The 19528-nt window shown below is 38.7% G+C and overlaps 1 protein-coding gene across 1 annotated transcript in view; it reads left to right on the top strand.

The window, feature by feature from the left end:
- The window catches only part of LOC108570291 (G-protein coupled receptor Mth2-like), a 42428-nt gene that overhangs the window by 7493 nt on the left and 15407 nt on the right, over positions 1 to 19528 (top strand). Inside the window, exons 3-5 of the mRNA XM_017932130.1 lie at positions 10569 to 10851; positions 11057 to 11276; positions 16086 to 16312. Of these exons, the coding sequence (XP_017787619.1) occupies positions 10569 to 10851; positions 11057 to 11276; positions 16086 to 16312 (730 nt within the window). The remainder of the gene's footprint in view (positions 1 to 10568; positions 10852 to 11056; positions 11277 to 16085; positions 16313 to 19528) is intronic.

Genomic DNA, 19528 nt, shown 5'->3' with positions numbered 1-19528 from the left:
ATAAGACAAACAAGCCATAATTAAAGAACTATTTAGTCAGAACAATTGATTACACCTCGCGTCGCGTGAGTACGTGAAAATTTTCAGAAACTCGGACAAGTAAAAAACACGAACATTCGTGCTTAACTGTAGAAATACAAACGAGTGCGTCTGGTGAAAGACACGGGAACCAGAAGAACTGGTTCCGTAATCGTTATCCTTCGCTTTGCATCGCTCTTCTTCCCTTCGAGCCGCCCGAGAAGCGAAAGTGATTTCTCAAACGCGTTGTCAACCTGAACTCTACGTGTTATCCGTGCGACAGAAAAGTTTATATACAGTACCGGTACAGTAAAATCGAAGAAGAAACCGCCGGTTTCACGGAAGCAGCCGTGTATTTATCGGGCGGAAAGGAAACAGCGTGGGAGAGGAAAAAAATATTTTTGCTGAAACGACACGTAAATTCAATACCGTATATATATATACGGTGTGCCTCCGTGGAATTGTTCGCGGTTGAAGCTGTTGTAAATTTCACGCGACGCTCGTCGCCCGGGCAAACTGTTTTATTTCCGACTTCCACGCGACGATAATTAACGTATTCATATTCATTTGGACGTTTTAGCCGCGGCGTTGTAACGTTTCGTACAACCGTGTTGAATTATGCTTTTAATTCTACGCTTAATGAGTCCACCTCCTGGTCGCGGTTAATACGAATTAGCCGCCTAAGTAATTAGGAAAATGTTCAACCGTTCGATCCAACTTTTTCTCTTGAACGAGATATTGATTTTAGAATTATCGAGAATTGATAAACATTTCGTCTGGTTTTTCTATTAAAAGTGATATTACTTTTTAACATCGCGAATTATCGATCTACTTGTTTCGTAACAATTTCAAGTTACTTAAGTCGGTGATATATTTATCTGAATGGAGAAATCTGAAGTTGATTTGTAATTTTATTTGAGAGAAAGTAGAATTTTGCGTTTCTATTTAACATAATTTTATTGGTTTTATTGTGATCAATTTCTAGCGAATTATATTTCTCAGGATCTCTCGCACTTCTTGTTACGCAAAGAAAATATGTTAAACGAACTATCCTCGTTCGAAAAGATTCCAAACGAGGAACACGTGTACGACTCACGAGTCGATTATTTTCATTCCACTTGAAAACTTTAACAGCCTCATAAAACGACTGCCATACAGAGATAAATACCTTTTGTATATGTGTGAAGAATAAGAGCAGACGGTAATTTTTGCAGTTCCTCTGCTATGTTTAAGCTATAAATGTTACACAAGCGAGTGAAACGAGTCAAAATTTGCGACGAAAATACTTTCAGCGTCTAATAATTCCAACTACAGAACAAAGGTTACTCCGAACATCTTTTCTACGATTCAATTAAAAACTCGTCAAACGCCAATAAAATTTCAATAAATCAAATTATCAACGCGCTTCATCGATCAACTAATCACCACTATCATTTTTCATTCACGGTTCATATTAAATCAGATTCAATTTGCATTTAAACAAACGAACGAACGTTTCCCTGTTGGCATATCATTTCTTCTTCCATCGCTGCAATATTCCGCGATAAGCGAGGAACTTCAATTTCTGGAATGGATGGCAAAGTAGTAATTAACATGCAACGCGTCACACCTCCGCTATAAAATACGACATCAATGAAAGTCCGTCTAAACGAATCGAACTATCACGAGCACCACACTCCAATCGTTAACTTCTTATCTTCAAATATCGTGGTACGTACACTCGTGATACTGATTGTGACACAATCGTGACAAACACGAATACTACTCACGATAACGATTCGCTGCTAATTACCACGAGCAAAATATCGAGACAATTAGTCACGTGTGTCGATATGAAAAATCAGGAGATAAGTAACGAAATTCCCAAATCGATTTGCTTTCTCTGAAAGAAAGAAAAAGAAGTCAGAGTTTCTTTTAAACTTAATGCGTTCTTCCGTTCGTCTTTTTCGACCCAAAGAGTCCACTTTGTCATATCTAAAACAGAATATTTTTTCTTCACACGTAAAATTATTCAGTAGTTTGAATTTTAACTCGTTCAAAAATACCATCACTCTCCTAATTCCAAAATTAAAAAGAGAAAAGACACTCACGAGATTAAAATACCGTTTCAAGGCTAGATCAGCAAACTTGATCAACACTTTACGCTCCTAGACACTCCTGTTTAATTCGAGAGAATCAATTAATTATCCTCGATTTCTCATACACATAATCACGTTAATACCGCTTCCAAACGAAAACAGCGCCGTTCCAAGGATGTAGCTTAACCAAATTGCAAAACTGTCGACTAATTCAAGAGAATTAATTCAATTACCCTCGACTTCAGCTTCGTCGTAAATAAAAAGAAGTTTTGACTCATATTTCACGTATACGATCGGATTTGCGCTGTTTTTAAAGGAAAACAACGCGGTTCGATCTGCGTTACCTTTGTCTCTGCGATCATCAGCTGTTGCTGCTTCTGCATTCTAATTAACGTGTGCACGATCGTGACTTTACCAACGCAAAGATCAAGGAAACTGTCTTCCTGCGTGTGAAGTAGTATTCACACGATCTCTGTTCGTTGCTCATTGCCTGACAAACCGACCTAAAGCACATATATACACACTCTCCTCTTGTTTGTCCAAGTCAAGCGGGGGATTTCCTTTTCCAGCATGTATAACAGCGATGAAGTCATGCTCGCCGAGATTGTCGGTTCGTTTATAATAAACAATGTTACCACGCACGCGTTAATCTGTTCCACGATCGAGCAAAACGAGGCGCCAGACGGTTTATCTTCTTCCTTTTTCCATCGAAAAATCTAGACCGTGGGAGCAACCCGTTTTTTCTCGCCATCATCCACAGGAATCGTGAGCAGGATTGCTCGAAATAGACAGGTTTTTCTCTTTTGCACGTGGGTTCGTGTACTTATTTTATCCGCTGATTCCTCGCTCTTCTTCTTTTTTCCCACTGACCGTTTCGATCTGTACATAGTTCCTCTAGCTTTTTCACCGTGAGTATTCCTCAGGATTGAAATGAGTTCAACTTTCGGTAGTTTATTCGGTGCGCGTGTTTCACGAATTCGGATTTTAACGAATTTTGCAATAGTTTTAGAGATTGGTAGTTGGGCTGCTTAGATCGACGATTGCAGGGTTCCGAACGATGATGGATCTTTAACGTGTCTCGTGATTTAGGAGTAATAGAGTTTTAACTGGGGAAATAGTTAAGACATAACGATGTAGATATCGTAGATCGTATTATTTTATGGTTTTTTAATGATACTGGAAGTTACGTGGGCTTGATAAAGGATCTTCTTTTATAACACCCGGTGTGATGTACATGTCTACTAAACCTGAAGAACGATCGACCTAAGAAAATATCGTACTAAACACTTTTACCTCAATTTATCTAATCATCGTCAACGACAGAATTTCTTCATCCGGAATAACGAACGAAGTGAAAAATTAATACACAGAAATGATACATAGAAACAAATTCATCGCACAGAGACTAGCTGTGAAGTTAACTAACAATTTCTTTAAGCTTCTAAAAAAACAGCAACCTATATCTGTATTTTCGTTAACTTCCCAGTAAAAGGAGACTCGTAAACCCAGCCACTCCTGAAGTAACGTTTTAAGTTTCATTCTCAATTCACGGTTTACGTCTTCGTGGTTACTCTTGGTAGGAATTTCGGATCGTCCATCGATTCTCTGTTTGTGTATCTATTCGTTACGTTGGTTTCTCGAAATGTCCGATGAATTTCTCAAGAGATTAAAGATTTCTCTGGTGCTTTCTCTGTTACACTTCTGCTCGTTCGGTAGAATTCAAAGGTTAGGACATGGAAAATCCGTCTGATACCGTTCTCGTAGGCCTTGTAAAAACTTCACTTGCTCCGAAAATAAAATTCTGGCTACGTGCCTGATCACATCGCTCGCACCATGGCACCGAACGTGTTGAAGAGCTTGCAACCTCTTCAGCCGATTCGCCCTTTCTACGTTGTCTTCGTCAAATGAGACACGATTCTGAAACGAAGTAGCCTGTATTTCGTTATTAAACGTTTAATCTCTCAGACGTGCCCGAATAATCCTCGAGAATGTGCAATTTTGTTTAATTACTTTCTTTCACTTTTCACATTGCGTTGATATTTCTCTTCTATTGCAAAAATGCGGGTCACAGCGTTATAATTCAATGGGAAACTTACTTCTACACGCCTAGGAAGTAATTAAAGAAAAAGTAAAATTGATCATTTTTGGGATATCAAAAAGTTGCGAAAAATTTGGGAGTTAAGGGGTTAATTAGAGGGTGCTTTTGGTTCTTTATCTAAGAAAGTAAGATGGATTAATCTATTATCATAAATATAGCAGAGCTGGGTATACACAGTAGTGACATAAATTCTGCGCTTAATAAAAGTGACTTTATATAAAGGGTAAATTAAAATTGAGAATAATTTCTTAACACTTTCTATTCATAAGGTATATTAAAATATAAAAATTGTTAATCGTCTTTTGCTTGCGCACACTTCTTTAAACATGTGCCTTCACTATATCCACAAAGGATAGTTTATTGCATCGACGAATTAAATTTTTTGTCAACGATTTCAGACGATTGAATTTTTCAGCATCTGATTATTTGATTTAGACATCGATCAGTATACGCGTATTCAATATACACGCATGTGTACACGAATTTTTGTGAAAGTGCATGCAGGCTGGTGACCACAATTAATTGTGTATGCACTAGGATTGATCATTTGCATCTAAACGTGTAATATTGATTTATCTCGTCAATATTCTTGTGTGCTTAGCACCGTCAAAGCTTTGATTGGATGTTCCTGATTAGCAGACTTTTAAAATACATAATTTCATATTACAAAAATGCACATTAACGAAAGAGATTAATTTTGTTCGCGATACTAATCATGTTAGATTTAAAATATATTAAATATCTATATGAATATGCTCTGTTCTATTTTACTTCAGTATTGAATTTGCAATATTGCAAATCTTTCTATAAAAAAAAGCTACGTCGATTACAATTACCTCCTATCGAACAGGTAAAAATTTATTACTCCCAGTATTTATTCAAACAGCCTCGATATATTATAAATTTCATTTTCAACCAATTTCCCCGAGTCACGACGAAAGTCGTCCCATTTTATTCGAGAGAGTCGAAATCTGTCCCGACGAGTTTTATACGAGATTTTAGGCCAGTCGATTTTATTTTTCATTTACGACCGTAGGATGTGACGCTTACTCAGCTATTTTGTAGTTTTTACTTCCATACCTTTGTTCGATATACAGAGTCGGAGGAGAACGATTCAGAATTTCCTATTCGAATCTTCCAACTTTATATTCTGCAAGTTGATAGGAAATTTTATAAGAAGAGAAACGTCTCTCTCGGTTTCCTTTAATTTACACGTGGATCCTGAAGATACAAGATGAAAGAAAGACTCCAAATCTTGGAATTCTTATACGAAAACATTTTTCTTCAGAGCTGATTTACCGAATGCACAATTTTTACGCGCTTTCTTCTTCTCGTTTCGTCGCGAACACGCGACGCTGCCCTAGATTTACAGATACAAAGCCAATATTTACGGTTCTTGTTTTTAAAACAGCGTTTGACTGTCCCCTTTGGTGTCCACGCGAATCTAGCGTTGCAAAAGCTCGCCTATACAACACGCTAGACGCTCATGTTGCGTGCACACCACTATAGGTAAATAAATAACGAGCGGAGAAGTTCGTGAAGCGGTAGTATTTCACCTGGTTTAATTGCAGTAAAAGAAATTTTTACACGAAAATATTTGCGCGGGCAAACGTGTTTCAAGTTTTGTTCTCGCTTTTTGAAAAATCTGAGCCGCGGTTCGTATCATTTTTCCGATACGTTCGTACCAGGCTACTAGATTGGAAGATCGAAACAATTAGGATAATATTAACGTTGCGTTTTGATTGTGTATTAACAATAACTGCGCCGAAAGTGGATGATAATGGTGTGCGTTAATTAAGCAAAGTTGAAGCAAATATTGAAAGCTCCCTTGTGAGTCGATAGTCACTAATTTATATGTGGAGTTTGCTATGTCTTTTTTCGTTCATTAGTAACAACAAATTTTTATTGAAAAATGAAAGAAAAAGATTAAACAGTTTTTGAAAAATTCTATCTTTGGTTTCATGCGATATTTAAAAATTTTTTGAGAAAAGGGTACGTAAATTTGGCAAAGATCGTTTCGTTTCCTCTTAGCCCTTTCGTTACCAGTGGGACGAATATGTTCCACTTCAGTATTCAAACAAAAATTGATCTCAATGTAGTGTCCATTACAGACAGAAAATTTTTTAAAAGAAATTATTCGGTCACGAAAGGGTTAAAAGAAACCTAACGTTACGAAGTCTTATCAACAATCCTACCAACAAATATCCAAGAATTTCACACCTGAAACCTCGTAACACTCTTCAATTTCAACACAAAAAAATTACATCTTCATCGTATGAGAAGAAGCGACTGGAATATCATCGACTGCCAGCCAAGTCGACGAGAATCTGCAAATTCTCCGTAAAATCCTACTGCTTTGAGCGAATCGTTGCATTCGCCTCAAAGAAAAATTATTTATTTACGAGCTGCTCGATAGAAACGTGCGGTGAATTCGAGTGGTATCACGCATATTGTCGCGACGATATCGCCGTCGTATCGACGGAGGAGGAACGCCGCGAGTGTTTAACCGCGTATGGATTACGGTCGCCTGGCGGATACGTTCGAAGCCGGATGATATTACTATAGAAGCGGTTCGATCGGTTCGCTACTTCCGCCGTAGCGAATGATCGAGTTCCATGCAAATTTCACCGGATTAAAACGGAGAATCTCAATTATCGACGTCGCGAGGAGTGACAGGTGTTGGATTATTGGAATTACCACTGCCTTTTTTCTTTTTTTTTTTTTTTTTTGAAGCTGTGAACGTGTATTTGAATGGAAATTAGCAGTGGGTGATCGAATTACAGTTTGTGTGTTAGAAAACTGTCACTCAGGTTAATTTCACGTATGAAATTTCACCTCGGTGTGGTCTTTTCTATCTGACAAATCGCTGGGAAATAAAAAATAATTCAGAGCGACTGGAAAAATGAAAAGTTTTCTTCGGTTTGAATTTTAGCTACGATAGCCTTTAAGAGTTAACAAGAACGAACGAGGTGTTTTATTGTAGGAAATTTCTTGATATTTGAGGTGAAGTGGTTGATTGTGTTAACGTCTGATTAAGTATGATTGGTTTGAACTGGTACGGAAACTGAGTGGCAACAATTTTACACGTCAGATATTTTCAAGCATTCCTTTTTCAGTATCGCGTTGCTACTAATGTTTTTAGAAAGAAACACGGCGAATCGATAAACTCAATCGAATCTAAACTCCATCAAATTCAAACCTACACAGAAAAAATACAGTTCATCGAACAGCACTATTGTGTTCCGAAGTTACTAGGTTCAAAAAGCACAAAGTCAAAATTCTATCAATAACATCCGTTATATCAATCTAGAAATTTTTGAAACTTCTATCTCACCCGAATTTTCCCCAAAACTAAGCTTCAAACGAAAAACACCGTATTCCCAATTTTTCACTAATTTTCTCACGAGCGTGAGACTTACTCTCAACCGAAATCATCCCCGTGCACTTTCGAGGCGCCGTCGTATCACACCGTTCTCCATGATCAATTTCCCGACAATAGTCGGCGACAAGAAAGCGGTCAAATTCATCGCATTCGAGCGTTTCACGCTGCCACGTTTTATCAGTCCTCTGTCAATAAATATCGTGGATTCCTTGTTTGGTTGCGCCAGGGGTGGCTCATTCGTTACCGGGGCCTTTTATCCTGGGCCAACGAAAGGATGTGGTACGGTAAATAAATCCGACTCATCGCCGGAGAATCTACGGGGCGTGGTGATGGTGGTGGAGGTGGCGGCGGCGGCACACCGGTGTGCAATGGCGTAGCAACGATGCGCCGCCGGTGAAACCAAGGACCGCATTGCGGACGGTGTCGGATAGAACGGTCTCTGGTTTCAATCGAGCGTGCCTTTGCACAGTCGATAGCCGTAACACCGCGTTCTAATAACGCCTCTCGCCTCATCGCGTCGCGGAATCCTTCTTCTCTTCGATGAATTTTTCTTTCCGCCCTTTCTAAGGCCACCCCGCGAGCTTACTGCCTCCCCATTAACCCTTTCGGCGCATCTCCCCTGTCTCTCTCTTTCTCTCTCCTTTTGTTCAATTGCGTCTTCAACCTTGGCTAGATGTTTTTCTGTTTCTCTTCTTTTTCGAGACTGGTACACACTGCTGTTTGCAGGGAGAAAGATGGAGGAAGTTTCAACGAGTTGTGTGTGGGTGAGGGGTGTATTTTTTGGGTATGTAGGTCAAGGACGGATTTTTCAGAGGTTACGAAGTTTTCGGTGGTTCGATAACGAAGTTTGCGGATGCAAGGGTTGGAGAGGTTTTATAAGGGTTATTAACAATTTTAGCGAGGGCTATTTTTAACGATTTCGAGAAGTACACTGGGGAAATTCGTGTAACATCTCAAGTTGCTGGGATTTAATGACACTTTTTTCTTTGTACTAGAGCGTTTCAATTCGACTTGTATTTATAGGTTCTTTCATGTCAAGGGAAGAATTAATTACAGCGATTCATTTATGAATGTTAAGATACGTTTTATGTTTCTCTTAATCAATTTGTATACCTAAAGTTTGTCTCCACATGTGTTGAACATCCCTTGTATACAAGATTCAGAGGCCTGATTCTCCTTCCTTAAAAATGGTCGACGGATATACACATTTCGTTCACAGTATAAAATCACGAGCATTTCGGAAACGTGTAGAAATAATAAACCTTAATTGAGCGAGCAGATGGTGGGCGACACGAGAAACAATAATTAGGGACGTTGCACCGGTAAAGATAGTATCGTTGAGAAGACAAACAGACGTCGGAGGAATCTTAAATTCGCAGTGAAAATCACAGAGGGTGGAAACACGACGAATCTTGTAATTTTACAATTAGCGTAATTTGCATCGTGTTGGACTTTTTTCTGTAAACGTAAAAGTCTTATCTCGACGGGTTCGGCTCGTTATCTTTGGCTTGAATGGGCGACAACCACGGCGTTTCGTTTTCCGATCGTTCACCTTGCACGCTTGCGAAATAATGACATCGAAAACGAGCTACGTGTCGACACGGAGCGTAATGGGTTTCCAAGTCGAACACTCGGTAAAAGTAAAAGAAATTTCATGGTCACTTGGACCTTCGTTCGTCTGTATTTTCTCCACGAAACGGGACTCAACGTGGTTTTTTCACGGTGAATTTCTTCTTCTCAAACGACGATCGAAGGATCGACGATATTTTCTGGCGAATGGCTGCTACTTAAGAGGGACGTTGAACAAGGAAACGATCGAATTTTACAATTTTTTAAGTTCTACAAGTATAGGCACAATTACGAAAGTGGTCCAAGTGACAAATTGAATGTTTCACTTATTTTCATAAAGAAGATTTATATCATAAGAGCAAGTGGTTTGTGAAATATTTTGTTATATAATTAAGAAGCACTTTTTAATATACCCAAATTTCTAAATGTCAAAATAATTTCATTTTGGAAAAACTGAATTAGCGAAGATTAAACAGGTTAAGACACAATAAAGTCAAATCGCTAAAACAACTAAATGATAATAGATCCTTTTCTATCCTCAACAAGTTTAAATACTGCATTTCACACAACTATCTATATTTCCTGCACTTTATTCTATCGTTTCGTCTACCCAACTCTATCACATAATCTAAAAAAATCTAAAAATCTAGAAAAACATGTAGATCCCTGAAAACATTTTTCCCCATTCCCAGCCCGAAACTGTTAACACCATCACTAATCTCGCTAAGACCCCCGAAACGAGGCGAGCCTCTAACTCGAATTTGAATAAATTACAATTTTATCTCATTAGCAAAACACCGCGTGGCGAATTCACAATTCCGCCCGTCCACGTTTAAATTCGCGATTCTCATCTCCGCCATGCTTCCGCCGCGCTCCCCGTTGCCCTTCCGCTTTAATCTGTCCGTGATATTCGATTCACCTGACGGGCCGCGTATTTTTCTTGACTACCTCGAAAACGCCGACAGGGTCGTGCAGAAACTTCGCCAGAGATCTTTCGAAGAATTCAACAGCAGCACCGGCTGGCCGGACCACCTTCTTGCGCTCAGGTCAAAACAATCCAAACTTCTCGCGGCACTTCGAATCTGCCTTGCTCTTCCGCTTTAATCTGTCCGTGATATTCGATTCACCTGACGGGCCGCGTATTTTTCTCGACTACCTCGAAAACGCCGACAGGGTCGTGCAGAAACTTCGCCAGATCTTTCGAAGAATTCAACAGCAGCACCGGCTGGCTGGACCACCTTCTTGCGCTCAGGTCAAAACAATCCAAACTTCTCGCGGCACTTCGAATCTGCTGGGTCTTCAGGAATGTTTCCAGGAGTTGAACTGCTTCGGGTATTCAATTCGTAAATCTTCGACGATCGGCCATCCTCCACCTCCCTCCAATCTCTGCGCTATGCCAAGTATTTTCCGTGTAATTTTACAGGTGACACTGCCGACGGACAAAAACGGAAGAACGGAGAGTTTCACGATCACCAAGGACAACTCGTGTCTGGAGTTGACGACAGATTCCAAGACGAAAGGGCGGCTCGTGGTTCGTGTATGTCGAGACACGGAATTCTGCTGGGCAAACGGCTGTATAAACAAGTGTTGCACAGAGGGCCATTTCCTGAACAGCCGGAATTGTACGAGAAATTACGAGTCCGTGCCGGAGAAGAATCTTTACGAAAACCTAGCGAACATCACCGGCAGATCGTTGAACGCTGCAGGTCAGTCTCGTGACGACGAACGTAACGTTAGATCGAATTAGGGGCAATTTTAGTGACACGATTCGAAGTTGCAAAAATTCTGAAATAAAGGATATGAAATGCTTTTGCTATTCTTTGGTCGACGACGCGAATTTTTCCCTTTACTTTTCATATTAGAATGGTGTTTCTGGTTTCTAATTCTTGTGTTCTTGCTTTTGTTCTCAAGATTACGGGCTGAAGAGTAAACTGAGCTGTCCAAATGCGAAATTTGAGTTGAACTTGCTTGAAATAAAGAATATAACGGTTGAAGGATACATTCAACTGGCTTACGATGCCGACGATTTGAAACACAACCAGTACTGCATAGACGTATCCAGAAACGGCACAGGATTCGAAACTCTAAGTGCTTTCGTCTGTTTCCCGGAAGAAGTGCAAAATATTACCAGGTGAGTTGCGTGTCTTCTTAATCGTTTGATAATTACACGTGAAATTGTTTCTATACTCCAATAGATTTCAAATAAAATATATGTACAAAGTATGATTTTTCATCTTGAAATTTTTCGCAACTCGTGAAATCTAAGATCGAGTTAATAAACTTGAAATTTTATATTCTACAGATTTCTTCCTTGGATTAATTTGTTCACAGATTTTTACCATTTTCTTTCACTGGAATTTTGGAATTTAGCAATTCAAAAAATGAAACATTTGTCCTTCTTTCTCGTACTTCAGGAATGTTCAGCCTTAGAGAGAATTGTCACAAGGAAAATGCGACGTTTTCTTCCGATTCGCGTAGCACAAAATTCCCTCGTCACGTTTATCTTTCACATTTATTTACTCGGTTCAAGCTTTGTAAGCGTTTCGTATTCCATTATCTTCCGCGCGTTGTTGAAGAATACGCGACGCAACAGTAAAAATGATCTTCATTAATCTTCGCGCTTAAGCTATTAATATCACGAGCGTGCTTTGCAAGAAAAATATCGAAACTCTCCTAGAAATACGTTTCTTTCAAATTCTAATCTCATCGTAGTGTCGCAATAATTCCAGAACGTAAACACACACACAGAGATACAAACATTTCTAACAAATTTTCTACTCTCGTTAGTAAGAGGGAAGAAAAAAAAAAAGAAAAAGAAAAGTTCCACTGTTTCAAATTTGTTCCAAAAATATCACGTTTCTATTAAACCAACTTGGGCGAAAAATCCTACGCTCTACTTCATTTTTCCCTGCAATACGCAATTTTTTCCCTGTGCAGCCCTTTTTACGGTGTGCTTGAAATCTGACCTCGATGGATCTTCGTTTCGATAAAAACGTTCTATCGATTATTAACTGTACGCGGGGCGACTGTTCGATCTCGAAAAACGAAAATATGAAAGAGCGAAATGAGAGAGAGAGAGAGAGAGAGAGAAAAAAGGGCCTGCGTCGAATTCGATGCCCGTTCGCTTTTGCCGTGTCTTTCGCTCGCATCAATCCGCCGCTCGTTTGAAACTTTTAAGCCGATGGATGGCCGCCATTTATTGCCCGAACCCGTTTGTTTGACTTTACAAAGTTTAAACAAGTAAAGCCAGTCGAGATTCGCGAAATCCAATAGAAGCCGGCTTCGAAACTTCCGCGCTCGTCCCTCTCGCTGTTTTTCGCTGCGTGTGCGTCGCTCCCCACGGTCAACGACTAACTTCCAAGCAAATTTTTAATGCTTTCATGCGACATTCGTCCCGTTGTTTATACCAAGGCTAATCCCTGTTGAACTTTTACCTGCCGCTTCGGGCAAGTCAAGTTCGAGTACCGAGAATCGTGAATAATCGGAATTAGAAGAAGTCGTTTGGTTTTTCTTCCTGGAACCGTCGGTGATACAAGTGAATTGTGTAGCTGGAACGAGAGGATTGAAGAACTTTGAGTTGAGGAAACGATACGTCTGTTGATCAATTTTGTAAATTTTATTGCAACGAGAGAGGATTTCACGAATTAAACGCGGGGGAATTGTTTGAAGTTTCTCTTCGTCGTGATATCATTAAGAGATTGACGCTTTTACGTTTCGTTTTGGGTAAAAATAGTAGATGAGGATAATTGAAAAAGAAATGTTTAAGAGGTGTTTAAATATTTTTAATGAAATTATATTTCAGCATTCCATCGGCGAATTCCCTCAATTGCTCAATTACAAAATCAAACACATCAGACAGATCAGAAAGGCGTTAAAAATTTAAAAAACTCCACTACTTGAAAGATACAACCAAATTCAGGGAGTAAAAAAAAATATTTGAAAAGTTGCTCAATTTCAGAATAATTCGGACATCAGCATAGATCGAAAGAAGCTTTAAAATTATTTTAAACAGGACCACTTTACCATGGAATAACTTTTGTTAATCAAATTTTATCACTCTAATTCAGGTGTACTTTCTTTCTCAAATCTCGTATAAGTACTTGTCACACCACGATTAAGAATCCAGACAGAATAATTCTTTTCAACATCTTAAGAATCTTCTAATACCCGTTTAAGTCTGCTTCAAATTCAATAAGTGTCCCGATACACCTGAAGAGGAATGTACGTCCGAACCAAAATTTTTCTTCCGCTTGCTGCACGACTATCCCCTACTCAATCGAGTTATTCGATTTACTACCGAGCTCTTTCTACCTCTAATGTGTATCTAAAGCACGGTTGTCACGGGGATATCCCCGAGACTATAGATATATAAAAGGCTGGACTGTTCTCGATGCTGGTCAACCGTTCAAACCGGAAACCAGCATCTTTCGCGACAGCGCATATTGTGCCTGCATCAATGCCAGATAGCCAAGTTGTTTGCCAGTGATGCGGACAATGTGTACAGTCGTATATCTTCAAGCAGAAGAATAAATAACAATGGTACAAGTCCATTTGCCTGATGAACAGAAGAAGGGCCATTCACCGAGACAAGTCGTAACGAAGTGGCATTCGTGTTCGTTCATTTGCCTCCTGTATACCATACATGTGTATTTCTTTCTTTCTTTTTTTTTCTTCTTTTTAGATTTTTCCACGATTTTTCGTGGACGTCGATAGTTCGATTTTTACTACGAATATCAGCCCTTAAGTAATTAAAAATATTTTAGTTCTGATTAATTGAGAAACATTTTCTTCTGGTTTCTCTTCGCTTTTCCAATGCGATGTCTTGCTATTAAAATAGTAATGTAAATTTTTTTAAAACAAACTGACGTTTGTTTAATAAATGGTATTTACGTTTTTATGGTTTCTGAAGTTTGATGAATTTAGGGATCGCTGAATCTTGGAATGTGAAAACTTGTTCTCGTTTCAGGAGCGAGTGCAAATATTTGGCAGAAATTGTGCACTGATAAGTATTTAACTTTCCTAACGAAATTTATGCTTCGTTTAAGAATGATGTTAAAATCATAGCACAGTCTATTTAGTCTCTAATAATACTTTTTTATCGTACATGGTACACGATATCTCGTGTGCACAGCACATTGTAGCCTACAGAAACAAGAATCTAAATTACTTGCAATTACCTTCGAAACGCAAATTATGCTCGACGGGATTCCACGAATTGGCATGAATTTCCTCTGATTATGAAAGAATTCTCTGTTATATAGTTTCATGCAGAACGAACGAAAATGGTTGGTCAAAACTGTGGACAGAATTTCCACGTGCAAAATCAAGGAAAAATGTTCATTTTAACCTGGAGAATTTTTCTGCCTGTAAAGTCCAATTTTCCTTCAAAGAAAGTTTTCCCCGAACGTCCCGTTGAAAAAATTCGAAAAACTTGAAACTGGATTTTTTTTATCGAAGTCATCGAACGACTACGTTTTTATTTTCGCAGTTTCAGCAGCATTAAACTGCAAATCGGGATATTCTCGCGACTGCGACACTTTCTTTAATTTCGCCTTGAATTAAGATCGACCGGTGTTAACGAGGCTGTTAATGCCGGCGTAACTCAGTCGGTATGAGTCGATTTATATTCGCGATAATGAGAGAATACTCCCTCTTTCTGTACGTTCTTCGACCAAGAGATCAAATTCATGTCGCCGAATGGAAATTTCACGTTCACGACCTTCCACCGTCCAGAAGCAATCCGTTTTATCAAAAGTACGGCGCCCTTTCTATCGAATCAGCCATACTAAACGCCGCGATGAAATTTATGAAGGAAGCGTGAACCGACAATGAGTCACGGTCTTAATTAGCGGATTGTGGAGGATAATAGGCTATGTAAAGCTGCGCATAATGGGCTGTGGGAATTTTCTTTTTTTTTTTTGCTTTGTCTTTGGTGAACTAGTAGGTGCAAAAGTTATATCCTTTTCCTCTTCCTCCTCCTCTCCTCCTCTTCCTCCTCCTCTCCTCCTCTTCCTCCTCTTCCTCCTCTACCTACCTGGTAGGAAGGAAAAATTGTACCGTGAAAAATGAAGGTCGTTTAATTGAATTTTCATTCGTTCGGAATTTTCGTTGTTGCGGTAATCTACTGTCGTTGCGTATTGCTCCAAGTGGATAAATAGGATCGGAGAATTGTTCATATTTCTGTGGTAATTGTGTGGTATTTCAAACGATTGTTTCCTTCAGAATTCGAATCAATTCGTGGCAAATTCAACCACGTACATTTGTAAGTAGACGAAAGAGGATGCGAAGAATTTTTTAAATAGGCATTTGATGTTATCGTGGATCAAAATTTTTAGCAATAATTACGTGGTATTTCCAAAGATTATTCTACGAGTCATTTTTCTGTGTTCCCTTCAAAATTGGAATCAATTCGTGACAAATTCTTGTAAGCAGACGAAGGAATATTTCAAATAGCCATTTGGATGAGTTCGAGGCAGTCTGATCTATTTACGTTCAAAGCGAAGTCTTGCGAGGAAAACGACAAGTGTCTGGTATAAATAATCACGTCAAGTCTGATCGAGTAACGAATACTTCTAAACATGTTCCAAGAATGCATTGAGAAATGATACGTAAGAAAGCATTGTTCTGTTGCTGCATCTTCGAGGAAATTTCCCTATGAGTCTTTACGAAATTTGGCTAATATAAATTTCAAGGCTACCTAAATAGTACATATATTTTCTTTTGTCAAAATATGAAAAATTCTTGGAATAAAAATCATTTTTGCTGCAACTGCAAAAATTGATTTCGAATCAATCTCCAAATGTGTTAACGATGCTATTTAACGCTAATGAAGTTAATTGAGACAATGCAAAGCATTTCGCAAAAATATGAAATTTGGAAAAATTTGAGAAAAAATATTGTACAGTATTTTTTAATTATTTGTTCTCTTCACTGATTTCAGATTCATAATTACCAGCATCCTGACAGGAATCAGCTGTGTTTTCCTGCTGTTGACGTTAATTGTTTACGCTTGCTTACCCTCGCTTCAAAATTTGCACGGTAAAACACTGATGTGCCACGCTGCCAGTCTTTTCCTGGCTTACCTCTGCCTTTGCATGGTATCTTGGCTATCACCGTCCAAGACCATGATGGAAAATGGATACGAGAACTTGTTCTGCTCGGCACTGGGTATGTTCTTTCTCTATGCATAGATCTTCCAACGAAATGAAATCGCACGTATTAATTAGCTACGAATGAGAAACGCGTCTATATCTACATAGAAATTTTCTATTTTAGAATTCGCTTATTTTACTTTGCAAAGTACTCAAAGCTAAAACACTCACACCTCAGAGCATCTCTTAACTTATTTTATCTTGCAACATACTTTAACTGTATATAACTGTTACCCGCTGTCTACTATTCTAATCGTGAAGTTTAGGACAGCGGGTATGCGTAGTTCTTAGCTTAGTATCCCTTTCCAAAATTGAGAATTTTGGAAAACGATACCAATTTCCAGGTCCCACCGCGAGGAGGTGACTACGCAAGGGACCCGACAAAAACACATTCCCTACTGGCAGCTCTCTTATCTTTTCATTTTCAGTCGCAACGCTAATTATTTTCTCATTCTGAATGTAATATCGAAAGATTCGAAAGATCTTACGTTCTCCCTCAGCGGAGTATTGAAAAAGTATACATCGCGGTTAGGTAAGATTCAGACACATTCGCGACGCGATTGAAACGACAGATCCGCGATCATTGAAGAGAACCAACGAGCCTAAACGACGTGCCCACGAGTAGCGCGCGATACTCCTGGACGAGTACGTCTTGAAAAAGCTCGAAGGAACTGAATGATAGAGAATCGATTTTCGCGAGAACATTATTGTCCTATGTTTGAAATTGACGATAGTGAAAAGTAGACAGTGTTTTATTAATTATGCTACGAATGAGACGCGTATCTCTGTAAGAGAGCGCGCACATGGTTGTACAATTTTCTATCTTAGAATTGACTTATTTTATCTTATGAACTACTTAAAGTTGAGATTATCGCTCGCTTTATATCACACGCACACAGTAATTTTTTAAATTTACCTACACAGTTCAATTTCTTCCTTCAAAATTGCAAAATTCGTCAATTTGCATTATTCCTTTATATCTGATAGTTTTTATTAGATATATAAAATCAAAACGTATTATTAAAACATATTTTTATTATTTATATTTCATTACGTACATGAAATCGTAACAATGAAGTTCTGTAAGAAAAGTAAATTATAAAATGGAATAGGAGAATAAATTATTAGGATATCTATATTATTTGTCGATATTCAGAAGGAGTGTATTGGAATTCGTAGTAATTTATCGAATTTATATTTAAACCTCTGATAATGAAACTCATAGCTGAACTCGTGGAAAAATTCTTTTTCGGATAGGAGAGAATTGAGCTCGTATATGAGCTCAAAATATTCATCCAAAAAATATTGAATTAATCATCGAAAAAACATACAACTCACTAGATATAGACTACACAGATGAAAATTGTCAAATAGATTTTGTTCCTACCCCTGAATCATTTCAGTATTCTCGATACTCTTTATCTTATCAGTATTTGCAACAACAAGTTTAGAGAACTGATCTTTACGATCAAAAACGTCCAGACAATTTATTTTCATTTTATTTAGCAAGGAAAGCTGCAAATTTATGTCATTTATTAAAAATTTCGATGGCATACTCGTCAGAAATTACGAGAAAAGTATCAAACGAAAGCAGCAATTGAAATCGCTATTATCAAACGCAATGTGACAATTTTATTATTTCTGTGGGAATAGAAAAATGATTAATTGGGATATTTTCTGCAAAAATAAAATATAAATTTGATTAAAAGGATAAACAATTGATTCGACTCACCATTCGTAGATCTCATATCTGGCCACTGTTTCATCCTCTCAGATCTATCAAGCCTTTGGAATTCCCTCAATGACCCATTTCAGTCCTTCCGCCTTGAATTTTCGCCCACAACTGACCATTGCAATTTGGATTTCGAGGCTCCTCTCAACCCACGAAACTTTCAGAATTGCCTCGGCGAGCCATTCGAGTCCACCAGTGTCCACAATCCCAGATTTTCAGACCCAATGACCAAGACCCACCAGACTTAGGAAGCTGTGGAAGTGTCGCGCGAAATTGTGTACGAATCGCGATTTCTTTCAAGTGTAGTTTAATTCGTTGAATTTTATTTAGACCCGAAACCGCGAATTTTTATCGTCCTCCATTTCATCATGTAGTCCATTTCAGATGGGGTATTTAGCAAAAGTTTAGTGGCAATGTCAACTAAACGCGCTCAAAAAAACAAAAAAGAAAAGCAAGAACCGAAAAAGGGATGAAGCTATTATTTAAACGCGACGCGATGTAATAAATTCTCAAATCGATCGAAAATAATGGGTAGACACTTGTTACGAAAATTGACTCTAAACTGAATTAACGCGGTATACTATTGGGATATTCTAATAATGGGAGGGCGTTTGCACCGAGTAGTGCAGTAGAGTTCGGATGTGAACTCACATCCATCGAGTTCTTCCTTTAGCTCTTGGTAGTTCAGCTTCAGCCATGCACATGCACACATATATAACCAATCACCAAACCCTCAAAAAATTCACTCACAATTCGCAGATTAGGCAGCTGGGCTCTGCAACGTGGACTTTGGCTGCATTGCTTCCTTCCTTCCTTCCTTCCTCTCAGATCGTCGTCCTACAGTCCATCATTCCAGTTCCAGTTTATTTTCCAAGACTCACAGACTTACAAAGTGTGAGTCACTGTGGAATGGACGACGCGAAAAGTATTTCGAAACGCGATTTTTTAGAGAGGGAGAAACCGCGAATTTATGTTATTTGAAATTTGACTAAACTTTCATAGAACGCGAATGAAAAATTGAAAGAAGTATCAAATAAACGCGGTATACAAATTGAATAAAAAGAAAATTGGGAGGAAGTATCATATAAACGCGGAAAAAGAATGAAACATAAATCGAACAAGGGATGAAGCTATTATAATATGCAACGACACTAGTACTTATGAGAATTGCAAAATATATATTCGAAAAATCGATTATTTATTGCGAAACACTAGTGAGACGGTTTAATTGGGGGCAGTTCAAGAGACAGTACACAACTAACTACCCAAATCGCCAGAAAAAAACCCATTTTTGTCACTCACCCACTCACCATTCACAAATTAGGCAGCTGGGCTCTGGCAACGTGGATTTTGGCTGCATTTCCTTCCTTCCTTCCTTCCACTCAGATCGTCATCCTTCCTTCCTTCCTCTCAGATCGTCATCCTTCCTTCCTTCCTCTCAGATCGTCATCCTTCCTTCCTTCCTCTCAGATCGTCATCCTTCCTTCCTTCCTCTCAGAT

This window comes from Habropoda laboriosa, unplaced genomic scaffold (genome assembly GCF_001263275.1).
Source record: "Habropoda laboriosa isolate 0110345459 unplaced genomic scaffold, ASM126327v1 scaffold68, whole genome shotgun sequence".
Classification (NCBI taxonomy): domain Eukaryota; kingdom Metazoa; phylum Arthropoda; class Insecta; order Hymenoptera; family Apidae; genus Habropoda; species Habropoda laboriosa.
This window is presented reverse-complemented; position numbering and strand designations above follow the sequence as displayed.